The sequence below is a fragment of the Anoplopoma fimbria genome, chromosome 5, assembly GCF_027596085.1.
Source record: "Anoplopoma fimbria isolate UVic2021 breed Golden Eagle Sablefish chromosome 5, Afim_UVic_2022, whole genome shotgun sequence".
Classification (NCBI taxonomy): domain Eukaryota; kingdom Metazoa; phylum Chordata; class Actinopteri; order Perciformes; family Anoplopomatidae; genus Anoplopoma; species Anoplopoma fimbria.
In genome coordinates this window covers 10,240,582-10,256,918 of record NC_072453.1, presented here as the reverse complement: position 1 = coordinate 10,256,918, position 16,337 = coordinate 10,240,582, and the positions used below count along the sequence as shown (strand labels likewise).

The following is a 16,337-nucleotide window of genomic DNA, read 5'->3' as shown; positions in this document are numbered from 1 at the left end:
ATAGAAAGGCCAAGTCCCGCCCCTTCCGGTTGACCACAATGGGACCTTATTTCAGGAAAATGATATGTACGGTAGTCAACAACGAGAGACAAAAAGATGATTTGCTCCTGTTTGACCTGTGCCATGAATTACATATATGATTGTTTATCAATTTAAAAGATAATCTTGCAAGTCAACAAAGTTTCAGTTTGTCATAGTACCATTTAGTTTGAGAGTTAAACCTTTCAGTGAACTACATATCTCATCAGACGCGTTGTACGTCACCGACACCAACATGGCCGGTACCTTGGCTAGCTAGCTAGCTAACTTAGCTATGTTCCAGAAGACATCAGGTACAACTTGCCAATCTATAGAGCTTTCTTTATACTCGCCCTTGGCACAGCTAACGGAGGAGTTTCTACTCTCTGCGCTGTGTGCTGCATTATATCGTCCGAAAAACCAGAGGGCGTACAAACAAAATGAACTGTGAAGAATCGAAAAGACAGCGAGTGTTGCGCATAGATATGATCATAGACTGTGGATGTAACCGGCCAAATGCCATAAACCAACTTCCACAATGAGGAAGTTTGGATTGTAATTATCTGTAAACTCTTATCTCATATTCATGGACTACTTTTTTACCTTTTTATATAAAAGTCCTGTAAAGAAAGAAGTCAAGTATTTAATGTATTATAAAGAAACAAAGGTTGAATATCCTGTAAACTATTTGTTTTGATCGCATATATGAACTCAAATGTAGATTTCTAAGACCTTCTTTTTTTAAAGCATTTTAAAACAATTTGGTTACGTTACATTTTTAATTAAATGTATTAACATATAGACATTAAATGTTTCATTCAGTCTATGTGATCATTTGGTATAGATACCAATTACATTATGCACATGGTAGATGTCACCCCTTATTGCATCCTGTTTCATAAAGGATCCTGACCAATTATTCATTGTACTGTGTTTCTAATGTATACAATGATTGCGACGTGGTGTCGTAAAACCATTAAGTCTTTGAAGGAGCTTTCTCTGTCATTGTGTAAATGAGGTTCTTGGTATGGTCGCTCTGGTGTCGTCAGGGCTAAATATAGCTGAAGAGAGCGTCTGGTCCTTCATCTCAAGACAAGTACTCCACTCCATCCCACAGAGAGCCCTCCAAAGCTTCCAGTATGAATCGGCAGCAGGTGGAAAATATATGTTATTTGAGGGCAAAACGAGGAATTACATTAACAGAAAATTAAGAAGCATAAACCAAATCAGTGGATTCCAGATTTGCCCTTTTAGAAGTAGGCAAAGTAAAGAGAACCAGGTATTTGGTGTTTTTGTGAGCATTTAAACCCTGGTGCAAAACTAATGAAGATTTATTTTGATCCGTTAAGTTTATCAATAGAAATCTGTTGGTTTTCAGGCATAACAGAGGTGGTTACTGTCACAACAGTGAATGCAACTCTATCAAGTCCTGCAGGACTAAACGTTTACACAGCCCATTTCTATCACAACACCATCGTTCCAGTACTTTATAAAACCAAATATTTTCTTCCAAACTGTCTTCCGTGATCTTTGCATGAACCGAGATCAGGAACCAGCCAAGTATTTTTGGCAGAAGAATGACTTCATTATGTTCCCTTTTTAACTTGTGTACTCGTATATGCTACCTGTTCCTTCTTCATGTGGCCCTCTCAGGGGAATGAGACCCAGAGCTGACACGGTGGGTTGTTAGCGTCCTTCCCACTTCAGGCTGTGTGTCCATAGCAACAACTGTGCACATTAGATGCATGATGTTCTCCTGTGCTGATACAGTGAAGGGTGTGCTGCTGGCTGGGATCCATTTATGTGAACTTCGCAAAATGTGCCTGACACATTTTGTGCTTTTATTTCCTGTTTGGATGTTTTAAACAATGTGACTATTCTTTCAGTTTAAGGCCCTTAAGAGGACGAGTCCTGGCTCAAAGAGTCTGTTCATCCCAAATTACAACAAGACTCATTTTCTCTCTTAACCCCAGCGGTTATCTAGGCAGACAGTTTCAGTTTTTTATGTACCAAGATTTCCCCACTGGAGATGAATAGAATTATTTTCCTTAAATAGTGTTTTGACTGACTCTGATATTTAGCCATATTTATCCGAGACAGAGGATACTGCCTTAGAAATGCAGCGGGGAGAGGTCGAGACTGCATTAGCTGGGCAGAATGATATGGCCGCAATGCATCCTGGTACATGTAGACACTGCCAGCGAAGCTCCACGAGCAGGTGAACTAAACTCTCTCTGTTAATGTAGCAGCCCTGAGGCATTTATTGCTGCAATCTAGTACATTCACCATCAGTACTGATTGCACATCAACATACAAATTGGTGGATTTCCCCTTTTTAAAGGAACGTATTTGTACCACCTGCTGATTGCAAACCATACCTCTTTTGTTAATCTGTTTATCATTTTGCAGAAAGGCTAAATTGGACGGAGCAACACAGCAAATATGATGCACTTTGGACTCTTAACGCTCTCTGTGTCCTTAACGGCCAGCATTGTTCACACTTGATCAGCGACGCTTACAGCTTTGCCAAAGTTTAACAAAGTTGAACTCTTCACAAAAAACTGCGTTTACTTCTTCATGCTTGTCTCAAATGTCCTATAGGGGGCGACTCCTCTGGTTGTATAGAAGTCTATGAGAAAATGACTCTACTTCTCTCTTGATTTACTCCCTCAGTAAACATTGTAAACATGAGTTTATGGTCTCAATCTCTAGTTTCAAGTCTTATTCAATACAGCATGGTGTTCATTTAGTAAATGATGGTCCATTTAGAGTCAAATAGACCATAAAGCAGGGTATGCTCTAGGGCGGGGCTACACAGTGATTGACAGATTGCTATCACTCCTCCTCAGTCCTAATACGGTCACTTTTGTTCAATGGTTGCAAAAAAGCAAGATGGCGACGGCCTTAATGCCGAACTTGAGGCTTCAAAACGGCAGTCGCAATAAGAGACGTCAAGGTCCACTTCCCGCTGTATATAGTTTATGGTCTCACCAGGCCCTCACTCTGGATTCCACATTAATTCTTACTGTAAATAGCAAGACCGGGAACTCCTGTTTCTGGACAGATGTGTCCATGTTGACTTTTGCTCTTTACTTTTCCAGTGCTCCAAGCAACCGCAAATGAACTTTCCTTTACCTTTCCTCTTGTTATGGCTGATATCTGCAGAGTTTTACAGGGCCCATCCTGAAGCATTTCAACTCTCTGATTGGATAGTTTGTCCTGACCGTCTGGGTTTTAGAGGTCAGTTGGAGTAAAGTGTCCCGGATGCCGCTGCTCTCAGTAAAGGTGAGAGAAGTGAAGTGCTTGCCAGACTCCTGCCTGTAGAAACTCTCTCTCTCTGAAACAATCCCATCCTGTCCACAGCTGTTGTTTTCTCTCCTCTCTGCCCCAGCAGTCCCCCGATGTACCACACTGACCAGTGAATAACCCCCCCTCCCCCCACACCTCACTCTGAATAGTTAATCCCTCTCTCTGTTTGTCCGTAGATATCTGGCACACACAGCAATGCAGCCTTATCCCGAGCTTCTGTGGTGTCCATTTAATCACTGACAATGTCTTTGTATATCTTGCATCCTGTGCGATAAAATCACCATGCTCACAAAGCCATGAGCCCTCCTGACAAAATGAAAATGAATGGCACCGTGCACGGAGCTCTGGAGTTACTGTTTCCAATGCTAATTGTTGACTTTCGAGCCCAGCTGTTGGGAGATTGTACTCAAAACGCGTCATACGTGAGGCGTTTGTTAAAGTGAAGCTTGTATTTAATTCATCCTTGTGGAGGTTTATCATTTGCTCCATATACGAGGTTCTGATCTAATGCTGCAGCTAATGGTTTTTATTACTCGTTGATTTATCAGTTATCTGTTTGAGTCATCGGTTCGACCATAAAATGTAAAAAATTATAAAATGTTTTGTTTAAAACCCAGAGAGTTAAAAATAACAGAGAAATAAATCAGACAAATGCAGCAAAGACCTTCTTATTTGACAAAACAGCTTTATGCATTTTTCTTAATGAAAGACCAATTTTTTAATGATTAGGATAGTTCTATCGATCAACTAATTAAAATCAGCAGAACTCTGCATAAATAAATCTGATGTTCTTCCTGTTTTGACCTGCATCAGTAATCGGATGAGGTTATTTTTGCTCCATGAAGAAAGAGGAATAAATATATTAAATGTGTCATCTTGAGATAGTCGCTGTTGTCTGATGCCTGCGCTCACAAGGCCGATTATTCCTTTATTTCAGTATTTCAATGAACCAACACCATCCAAGGCCACAACACTAACATATATATATATATATATATATATATATATATATATATATATATATATATATATATATATATATATATATATATATAAATGTCCACACTTATGTCCACTTATCAGGCTTTTAAATCAGACTAAATACTTCAAACTCAACAGTAGCCTCTGATCATCAGGTCACTGTGTGCTGTGTGTTTTCATGCCTCCCTGCTCTCCTTCACAGACGACCTGAGATGGAAAGATTTGATTCGTCCAACATGTCTTTGTTCTATAAAAAGACCAAGTGAAGCCGAATTAAATTAACAAAAGGATTCAGCCACGTAATGATGATGGTGATGGGAACTCTTCCTAATTGGCCCTTACAGTGTGTGTGTGTGTGTGTGTGTGTGTGTGTGTGTGTGTGTGTGTGTGTGTGTGTGTGTGTGTGTGTGTGTGTGTGTGTGTTGTGTGTGTGTGTTGTGTGTGTTAATTAGTGGAATGAGGCAGCAGAGATCTCGGTATTAACCCGTAACTTGTTGTGCCACAAAAGACCAAACGACCCATTGTCACGCAGCGGCATCACAACGCCGCTCACATCGCTGCTCACATCGCTCACATTCTTTGGCTTTTTTTTGCCAACCTGACATTCTGGTGGGCGGATGGATAATAGAAGGATCAGAACTGGAATCTGTTGAACAAACTGTGGCGCTTTTACTCTGGATCCTTTTATTGTGAGTCCATAGAGTCCCCGATGCTGCATTCCTCACCCAGGTGAAGCTAATGGATAGTAGCTTTTTTTTTTAACACTGTTAGTACTCATTTGATGTGATTGGAAAGCATCAAAGGAAAAGGAAAAGAAAAAATTACACAAGTGTCTCAGAAGATAATCTAAAACTGCTTTTAAGTTGCATGTTGTGTGTGAAATTCCCCTGAGCCAAGCAAAACAACACAGTGGAGATTGACTCCAGAGAGTTTGCTTCGTTTAGCTCTTCTCACTGGTTAGTACGTCACGAGGACAGATACATGAATGCCAAATTTCAGAAAACTCGACAGAACCTGTTTTCTACAGTGCCCTAGGTATCGGGGATCAGTGCTCAAGACTAATGGTGTCCTGTAGTCACTGAGACGATAGAAAATCTCCCTGATAATGCTACAATGTGAACAACAAATGTTGAAATCTGCTGGAGGAGAGCTAGTTAACGTTAGCTGTTAGCTTTCAGTATCCCGTGGGCAGCACCGTCCTGTTTGGCTAAATAACTTAATGTAAAAAATCACATTTAAAGATCCAAAAAAACCCGCTGATTTTAACAGGAAGCATAGAAAATGTTTTTCATGTCGTATCTGACCGGTTTTCAGTTTATTTCTGCCCACAAAAGTTATCTCTCTAATATATAACTCAACACTATTAGCTCTCTGTGCAAGATATATGGAAGACAGACGGGGAGAAAAACAATTCACTCATCTGTTTAACTAGCTGATAGCTTTAAAACCACCATGGGTGAAGGCGCACAGTTACTGCCCTGTTGCCACACTGCCCCCCAGTTCACGATCAATCAGAGCATTTTTATACCCTGAAAGTAGAGGTTAGATACCGTACATTATTTGGTTTTATTGATAAAGACAGACTTTGTCAGCATTCATTTAGTTTTCTGCAGATCAAAAGAAGCCATGACGTCGGGCTTAAATCAGTTTTTTCAAATGTTCAGCGTTGAGACAAAAGCTGTATTTAAATATAATCTCAGCCTGATTTGAACCTTGAGGGTGTGTTTTCACTTTCAAATCACCAAAGTTCGCCTACAAACATCACCGTTCAGAGACAGATTCAGATTTAGACACATGCGTCATGTCTCCCTGCTTGTAGTCTCATGGGACTCGTAACAAATCAGTCGACCCACAGCTTTGCATCCCAACATGTTTCTTAAATTCCCCCTTGTCTGTCAGGAGGCTAATCTCTGCCGCTTAACGCTCTGAGGGAAATATGAGGACAACCCCAATCTGTCAGGCAGTAAAGCCCCCCTGATCCCCAGTGTCCCGGTAACCTCAAACACAACCACCACCACCACCACCACCAGGAAGGTCAAGGTTAGACTGCATGTGCCGGGTCAAATGTAGGGGTAATCCTGTAACAGTATGCACAACAGACAGGACCTCCGGGGCTCCGCCTCTGACCCCAGTTATCTCTGAGAAATGAATCAGCATGCCTACAGGTTATATTAGGACGGATTTGTTTCCTTAGCTGATCCCAGAGCAGGTTTTTATTAAAGATTAGAACAGTTACCTTTTTATTATCCTCAAGATAATCACGGAGAGACGAGGAAGAAGAGTCAGGAAAACTGGCTATTAAGGATGTGACATAAGAGAACGCTGCTTTTAACAACTCAAGTCTTCTTCAAGGCTTTCATTTTGTTATCAGGGGGGAGAAGTCAGTAGCCTTTGATGCGTTTGTTATTGGTAAAATGATACCTTTAATATTATTGTTAGTAGAGATGCAATGAGTTTATTGACTAGTTTTCAACGATTAATTTATTATAATCGATTTATCAGAGTGTTTGTTAATGAAAAAAAGTAAATATTATTTGATTCCATCTTCTTAAATCTGAATATTTTCTGATTTCTTTCCTCCTCTGTGACCTTAAATTAAATATCTTTGAGTTTTGGACAAAACATGAAATTTGAGAACTTTATCTTGGGCTTTTGGGAAACACTAGTCACCATTTTTCACCATTTTCTGACATTTTATAGAACAAACAAATAATTATTTGAGAAAATGATCAACAGATTTATTGACAGTAAAAAAATAATTGTTAGATTTTTGCTCTGCTTCATTTTCTTTACACCCTACGAGCTTCCTTTGACATTGGCTGTGAGCTTTTTTTCGACCCTGCTGCTCTGGATTTTGCTGAATAATGCCACTACCAATCCAAGCAGACCTGCTCAGTAAAAGAATCTCAGTGATGAGAAGATCATTTTAATGAATGCAGAAGATGTTATGTCTCAGGAGAAAACCATTACGAGCCGTCTGATGAGAGGATTTTATCTTCGTCGGTGACGTAGTTTGGCGTCACATCAAAGACGGTACTGGCAGAGCTTCAAAGAGAAGCTCTGGTGAGATGCAGTGAGGCGTTCGAGGTCCACTTGATGGTCGGCCCTTCAGAAAATTAGACCGTCTCCCTCAAGCCGTCAATCCTACATCTATTTGTGTTTGTTATTTTAGTTATTGGACGTTATTTTAAGATGATTGAAAATAATTTTAAAGCACTCCAAAATGTTGCCATCTGGAACCGAAAATGGTTCTTTAGACAGAAGACATAGAAGAACCATTTCTGGTTCCACAAAGACCTTAAACAGCTCTTTTAAAAAAACATTTAAGGAACTTCAGAGAGATCTTCAAAGAACCAGAAATGGTTCTTTGAGGCACCATTTGTTGTTCATTATAGAACTTGAAGAAAACAAAGGTTCTATAAAGAAACTTTTTCAATTTTGTTTTGCAGCCTTTCAAAGAACCAGTTAAGAACCATTATTTTTCTGTGTGTACATGGCGGGAAAAAGCAAAAATGGCGTTTGGTATTGCCCGCCAAATGACCTACCAATTGTCATGTAATTTTAAACTCCATTTAGTGAGACCCGTTTGGGTGATCATGGGTGAAGTTGCACAGACGAAGGCATCTTGATCCATTTGATGCTGCAAACAAGTGCTGTTCATAAGCCTCCATGCAGTTTAAAGCCGTCCACCCAATGGGGCGACGGTTTAGTCCGGCCGAGCAGGGGTCCGTGTGAAGCAGGAAGACTCGGCTTCATCTGAGGACAAAACACACCGGGATCACAGATCTGGACCCGAGCTGAGCCCGTTTGAACGCCAGGTTCCCAGAGGTCTCGATGGAAGCCGGCTGGTTTCCGGTTATAGTTACAGGAGCCGTGTTTGTGTTGCAGCGTCTGAGCTCTTTTATTCCTTCATTGTTGTTTCCACGTTATAGCTGTAGCTGTGAAAGTAGCACCGTGTAGAAAACACAAATAAATAGCCATAAAAAACAGTTTGGATACTCTGTATCTCAAGGGGTTTCCACAGGAATAAAGACCTAACATTTACCTTTGGATGTTTACTCCGCTGATATACACTGTTATTGTTTTCATAAACAGGGAGTGAGCAGAGCTGCACAATAGGAGCTCACACACGTTCACCTACAGAGCTGCAGCGCTGTGACTCTGAGCAGCGCCTAACAATGTGCCACGACTCTTCCTTTCGGACAGGAAGTCACTTCAATGTGCCTTTCCTGGTCACAACTTTAAATTAATAATTCAATAAATAAATGCGATATAACATGGTGGGACCGGAAACCAACTCCTTACTTTCCCACCAGCGTCGCCCTCCAGGGAATGAACTGGTGCCAAAACATTTTTGCTTACAGAAAAATAAATAAATGAGGCTGTTTACTATAGGTTATCTTATTGTATTTTTCTAGATGCTCCACTTGTGTATTTTTTTTATTTAATCCTGTGCTGAATTGTCTGCTGTTGTTCAAAGCACGAAACGTGATTTTGAAATTTTCTATGATGAAACACAGATCCTGATTATAAGAAGCAGCTGAAACAACCGTGACTCATTTTCTCTCTCTTCCCGTTTCAAAAATGATGGAGATGAATCAGAGACTGTAACTGCTTTATGTCCAATGAATGGAACACACACACACACACACGCACACACACACAAACACGTACACACAGAGGCATCGCGTTCAAAGCTGGAGTCTTGACTCCACAAGTTGACATTACTGTCAGTCTTCCTTAATGGTAAATCAAGGGATTTTCCATTGAGTTTGGTTGACGTCCAGAATTTTTTACTTTGTCTGTGGAGTTGAAGAGAAGAGTTGAGCTGCGAGAGGTTAAACGTAGAGCCCTATGAAATGAAAGTTTTAATATATTTAAGTGTTCTTTTTATGAAAGAAAGCGCTTTAATATGTTTAAAAAAACACAACATTCGTCGTCGTCCCCCAACGACTTTCTTGCCCTCTCATTGGCTGTTTTGACAGTTCACATATGAAGCCTGTTAGGTGATGCATCTCTTGGCTTTTGTTGTTGGCCGGTGGAAAATCAAGGCTAAAGTAGTGGAGTGGCTACTACACCAGCCGTCCTTTTGTGCTGTGGAACAAAACGCTTAAAATGGGCGGGAAAACCCTGAATTTCACAAAATTGCATCCACATGAAAAAAAAACAAAAACAATCCACGTTTTAAAGCGAATCCATTTTTTTATCATCAACTTCTGCCACACCCTCCGTGTTCTTCACATCACAGAAATCACAAATGGCAATATCATTCCTTTTCAAAACATTGATCCAAAAATTGGGTCGAAATAAATGTGTTTTTTGAAATCAACATATTTGATTGAAGCCATTCAATCACGGGGCCCGTGGCACCAGAGGCCTCACAGGACATGAGCTTAAATAACGTTTAGATATTTCATATTATAAATTATGATATTATATATTTGCACAAGGCCATCATGAACGACATTGGGCCAGCGAAGTCAGAGGTTTCACGTGCATAGCGATGATGATGATGGTGATCAACACTTTTGGTTTTAAACCAATCAGCCATTCTTTCACAGATGAAGGCCAAAGTCATTTCTTAGTGTAATCTAAAGCCAATAAGACAGCGACACTAACCGTTGTTTGATCAGCACCATGGACAGCAGTACGTTCATCCAACATCAAGACTTTTTCCTCTTCTTCTGTCAATGAAGGCAATTTGGCTTTGTATTATTGGATGATTTATGATTTATCTGCCCAATATACTTCTTGTGCATATTCTTCATTTAAACTATCAAACGATAGTACTCAATGGACATTTTTAAAGACCAAACACTGATATTGATGAGAACAATGTATGTGAAGAGCTAAAAGAGGAGGTTGCAGCTGGAGATGTTCAGGCCTCCAATGCGTCTGAAGCAAGCAATCATTTCTAAAAACTTTTTATCATCAAAACATTGTGAATACATTTAAAAGATGCTTTGATTCTTTCTTTAAATGAGATTAAAGTATGAGTACAGTTTTTACTGAGCTCTAATCTCCAAAGTTGGTGTTTTATAATTAGCTCTTTATAATTAGTGCTTGTGAGGACACTTTGCTGCTGTTACTTCTTATAGAATAGTGTTGCTTTGCTCTTGTAACTCCATAAAAGGGTTGGTATAACCTCTTTATAAACTGATATTTTACTGCTTCTAAGTAAAAATAGCAATACCTCACTTTAAAATACTGCAGTACAAGTTAAAGTCAAGTGCATTCTTAATTCAGCTAGAGTAGTAGAAGTCAAAAAGCATCAGTAATGCGTTTAAAAATATTGAATGTAAAAGTGCATGCATTAGGTTGAAGAATGGCTGGGAGTATTATATTACTGATTTTTATCAAATTTATTTTATTGCTGATGCATATAGCTTAAAATAAAGTACCTCTAAAGTAACTGTGTAAATGTACCCAGTTACTGTCACATTATAGTGTCACAGTAAGATTTTGAAAAGTAACATATGAATAAAGCTTTGTATAAAATACTTAAATCTGACCTGTTTTTGTAAAACCTAAATAACGAATGTAAACTTTGTTTCTGCCTCTCATCACGAGCCACACAGCATGATTCTGTTTGTCCACCGACATTTTATTGAAAAAAGAACAATATAATATCATGTACAATAATAATATTAATATTAATACAAAAATCTGTACATTCCGTGGTTTTTTTCAGTACATTTGGAAGACTGGTACAAAAGAACTGCAACAGGGAGGGAGGTATTTACACATGTACGGCCTTCAGTAACACACACAAAATAAGGATACAGGATATAAATTTGTATTGATGCAAACTCTTGTGCAGTCACCCTCAATCGCCGCGGTTACAGTACATTTGGCTTCGAACTACGCTCTCGGATCCCCCATCCTCAAGTAAAACAGAAGCAGTACAACAGGGAATGAAAGAGACGATGATAACGGCTTAAAAAAAAGGGATAGAAAATGTTTTTACTTTGATTTGATATTTTTGCAAGAAACTAATTCATACAATCTCCAATCATAACACTGTATCAGATTCAGATATTAGAAAGGAGATTTCATCATATTTTATTGCCTTTTGAAAAGCAAGTTTGGATAAAAAAAATAAAAATAAAAATCAACTTTGTGGTTCAAGTTGACGCTTAAAAATCGTCCATAACATCAGTGCGTTGTTGTTTTTAGTTCAAACACAACAGAGCTACTGCTTCCTGTTTACCGTCCTGTGTAGTAAAGCCTTTGCCACTTTGGTGGATTTATACATCTTCACTTTCTCCCTTTTCCAGATTAAGGCTTGATGAAGTGGCTCAAGATAAAAAAGTTAAAAAAAATAAAAAAGATAAAACTGTACACACATTCTTGAAAAACAAACCTAAACGTTTCTACTTCTCTGTACCAAATCTAAGAAGGTGTTGTTTTTAAGAAACACATATCTATGATAATAATACTCTCTGGTATCTTATTTATCAATCGTAAAAAATAAAAAAAAAAAGAAATAAAAAGAAGCAACATCATAGCAGCACTTTTAAGAACATTCAGATTCTCATATTTACCCCGGTCTCTGTTTAAATTAGTGATTCTTCTGTCAGTTTGATGCCGTTAATACTCCGTCTCTTGACATGAGCAGGCATGTGTCTATCGGTCTGACCAGCAATGAACAGTCTCTTAGATCGAAAACTGCATAAAAAGGACAAAGCAGGAGACTTCTTTGCATTCAGAAATGTTTCGGTGCGGTTTATTCAGACCTCTGTGAGACCAGCTCGTGAACAAAATACTCTACGTGTACCTTCTTTGTTCCAGACATCGACCGCTCGTGTTCTCTTTGGTTCTATGAGAAGGCACACAGTTAAACTTTTTTTCTAGCAGCACTTTGCGAACATGTTCTAACTATAAAAAAAAAGAAAACCCTTTTGTGAAAGTGTCTTATTCATGCCGGACAGACAAACTGAGACATGCCTGCACGTTTTCAAAGTCCTCAACAAGCTCCTTTCCTCTCCGGTCGTGCTGCGGTCACCCGACACTGAGCACACATTCATGGGGCCTTCGTGGAGAATTCTTCCTGCAATATGCACATGGTTCATAGTGCCGTGTTTTGTCATACTGTATGCAGCCAAGCAGACCCTTGCATACAAAGTCCTAAACCTTTGCCGCCCCCCTTACAGCAGTACCGTTCAGCTTGTCCTCTACCCAAAAGGCCCAGCTCGGCTCGTTGTGCCCTTCGGAGCAGAGAGGTGATTTTTTTTTTTTTTTTTTTAGAAAAATCCCTCGCGTGAGGTCTTAGCTCCGAACAGTCATATTTCTGACTCTCGTCTCAGAGGCCGGGGCTCCGGCGGCACCGTGGCCTGGCTGTGTTCGGTCTCAGAGATGTTGTCTGTCTGGGTGCCGTCGGGCCCGACGCTGCCCCCGTTCCCCTCATCCGTGTCCTCTTTGTTCTCCAGCGCCATCTCGTTCTCGTAACAGAAGGAGTTGGAGTTTGAGAGGATGTATTTTTTCTCTGCAAGGTCCCTGGCGCTGCACAGCGGGGTGCTCGGCACCTCGTACGTCTTGTGGAAGCGTGAGTAGTCCACCTTGTAGTAGTTCTTCTCCTCGAAGAGCACCGGGTCGAACCGATGGCCCCAGAGGATCTCGCCGGCAATGTAGGAGCTGCGGCACTGTGTGGTCATGGCGGTCGCCTCAACCATGCCCTCCAGGATGACCACGATCTCGAACTCAGAGGTCTCCAGGTCCTGTTTGCTCATATCGTAGAAGGGGCTGTCCTCGTTGATCTCGTGGACGATGGTGATGGGGGAGACCAGGAAGATGCGGTCGACTCCGCTGTCGAAGCCGACATCTATGTCCATCTGGTCGAGGGGGATGTACTCCCCCTCTGCCGTCGTCCGGGACTTCAGAAGCTGCGCCCGCACGTGCGCCTCCACAAGGTGGCTCTTCCTTAAGTTGCCCACACGCCACATCAGGCAGAGCTTGTTGTCCCTCATGGCCACCGTGGCGTTATGGCTAAAAACCAAAGTCTCGTTTCTCTTCTTGGGTTTCGCCATCTTCGCCATAACGGCGCCAATGATGAAAGCGTCGATGATGCAGCCCACGATGCTTTGGAAAACCACCATGAAGACGGCGACCGGGCACTCGTCCGTCACGTATCTGTAGCCGTAGCCAATGGTGGTTTGCGTCTCGATGGAGAACAGGAAGGCAGCGGTGAAGCTGCTCACGTTGGAGACGCACTTCTGGCCATTGTTCTCCAAGTCGCCGTGGAAGATGGCCACCAGCCAGAAAATGCAGCCAAAGAACAGCCACGACAGGAGGAAGGCGAGGCAGAAGATGATGAACATCCACCGCCAGCGGATGTCCACGCATGTGGTGAAGATGTCGGCCAAGTACCGCTGGCCCTTCTCGCTCACGTTGACAAACTGCACGTTGCAGTGGCCGTCTTTCTTCACGAACCGGCTCTGCGGCTGGTGCCGCGTGTGCACCTTGCTCTTGCCGTTCCCGTAGCCGCTGGAAACCGCCATAGTGGCGAGCTTCATGCCGTCCTCCTCTGATGACACAATGCTGTAGCGGCTGGCTCGCACGCTTCCCATCACCTCAGTCTGGGAGGGCTGTGCTGCTTCTGCTTTGGAAAACAGTCTAAGTTTCTGGAAAAAGCGTTGGAGAAACAGTTTTGAAGCACTTCTGGGGGTCCAACTAGGAGAGGAAATGGTGACGATAATGAGGCGGGCCGAAAGGGCGCCTCTGTAGCCTCAATGGCACGTAGATGGAGGAGGAGGAGGAGGGTGAAGTGGTCACTCCTCTTTCGTCAGCTGACTGGACCTCATGGAGTTCATCTGCAACAAGAAAACAGAAGTCTGTAAGTCAAAGCAGTTGCAGATCGATCAAATCAACTTTTATAAAATCACGTTCAGGGCATTTATCGACAACATCGTCAGAAACGATGAACATGTCAGATTTAATAACCTCATCACTGATCAGTCAGACGTGCGGGCAGCATGAGAAAAAACATCAAAAACGTCCCACTCTGCTCTCCGTGCCAACAATATTTCATCCAGTTATGACAAACAACAACATGGAGATATTTAACCCTCATCCAACATTTCAACTTTCACTGACAGAGGCCACCCTGTAATTGCACCCGGGTCCCGTCATTGGTCATTCACAAAGTCCACTGTGTTTTTCTTGGCTGCCCGGCGCTGACTCTGACTCAGATTGTGGGTTACAGAGTTTCTGCAGGATCCCATGAGCTGAAGCTTTTGCACATCTGATGGATGGATTTTAAGACTTTAACTGAGAATTGTAGATATGCAGATCATTTTTCTTATAGTCATCTCTTGACTCATACACGGCAAGAAAATGCACCACAAGTTGAACCATAAGCAACATCCAGTCTGGATTTTAAGACGGATTAATCGTAAAATCACTTGCAAACTTCTGAGTTTGTGTGAGTTGCTTAGCGGTGCATTATTTAATGCAATTTTTCACATGTAATGCCTTCTCAAAAGCAAGACGGATGGAAGACAATTTGCATGTGCAGCTTAATTTGGAAGCAGTCCTGTTGTTATTTGCATCTTTCAACTTTAAATATCCAAATCAAATATGATAATTAAGCAGTTTTAACAGTAAGCTTTGCAGAAAGTCTAAGTGAGTCAGCCTCATGTGAATCCTGCTCAGTGTCTGTTATTATTGTGTGCAAGTTCGGCTGTGCAGAAGAGATGCTCAGCTTGTTGACTGTCAGAGGGCCCTCAGAGGTTTTGTTCCTCTCTGCTGCAGTAATGGCTGTCCTGAGAGGATTCTGCTGGCTCTGCTCAAACACCACTCATTAGTTCTGGATGTCCTGGCAACGACATCTGAATCGACCTGCTGCAGCCGCGTCGTGTTATCTTCTAGTTTGGGTTTCTCTCCGACAAACAGGAGATTTAACTTTGGGGTCTGAGGAGAAAAACTGTAAAGTTCTTCAGGCCTGAAGGGCCGGCATCACATGCTGCATATTTACACACACATATATATATAAATAAATACATAAATACACATGGCTGCAGATCACTGAGTCATACTGTCGGTTCACAACTGCAAAAAGTCAAACTGGCTGATGCAATTTGTCTGCAAGGGTTTTACACACACACACACGCACACACACACACACACACACACACACACACACACACACACACACACACACACACACTTGTATTAAGTTCCAAAACAACTACAAGCATCTAATGTAGATGCATAAATGACCCTAAATCACTGAGGAGGATGCGTTGGTAAGCATTCTTTCCTTAAGATGAAAGGTAAACATCTCAATGAACAGGTTTTAAAAATATATATTTTATTTTAAGAAAACAAATCTTTATTTTTATTTGCATGAAAACTAAGAGGGAGGTCTGAACTCCTTAAATAATAAACTCATATAATCATGATTCAAATAGTTATGAATATATTATTATTATTATTATTATAATTATTATTATTATTATGGCGTGTCTGAAAAGTATTATTAGATGTAGTATGTGAGTGTTGGAGGCAGAGCTGCTCTCAGAATGCACCAAATGCCAGCGACAAATGTTAACAGGTGCGGGTCAGAGAGGGAACCAACTTCTGGTTCAATTATCACACACACACACACACACACACACACACACACACACACACGCACACACACACACACACACACACACACACACAGCCTGACAAACACACACACACACACGCACGCACGCACACACTAGTCTTAAAACGTTTAGAAATGGAGCAAGAAGGAGAAGGACGCATAAAGTGGACCTTTTGGCGACAGAAGTCGTGCGTAAAAGCACCATCACCACATGAACGCGTTCACCAAAAGATGGCATCTGTTAAACGCACCACCTCTCACACTAAAGCTCAATAACGTGCTGCTGTTTTCCGTTACCTGTTGCTCATCTGGAGACCGGATGCATGTTAAAATATAATCCAGCCGCGAGCCTCGAAGTCGTTTCCCGCGCGCTTGTTGTTTTTGTTTTTGGAGCAGGATAAAGTTTGAAGTTTGAACCTCGTCCCTCACATCTCCGGAG

At 41.4% G+C, this 16,337-nt stretch overlaps 1 protein-coding gene across 1 annotated transcript; it reads right to left on the bottom strand.

The window, feature by feature from the left end:
* Nucleotides 1–10,915: 10,915 nt before the first annotated feature.
* Nucleotides 10,916–16,337, bottom strand: kcnj2a (potassium inwardly rectifying channel subfamily J member 2a). The gene is made up of 2 exons (XM_054598438.1): nt 16,196–16,337; nt 10,916–14,117 (listed from the first exon to the last, which is right to left on the bottom strand). The coding sequence occupies exon 2, from the start codon at nt 13,872–13,874 to the stop codon at nt 12,591–12,593; it is 1,284 nt and encodes a 427-aa protein (XP_054454413.1). The 5' UTR covers nt 13,875–14,117; nt 16,196–16,337; the 3' UTR covers nt 10,916–12,590.

What these genes read in the sequence shown, in the direction of transcription:
- kcnj2a (XM_054598438.1), bottom strand. Translation starts at nt 13,874, where the DNA reads ATGGGAAGCGTGCGAGCCAGCCGCTACAGCATTGTGTCATCAGAGGAG.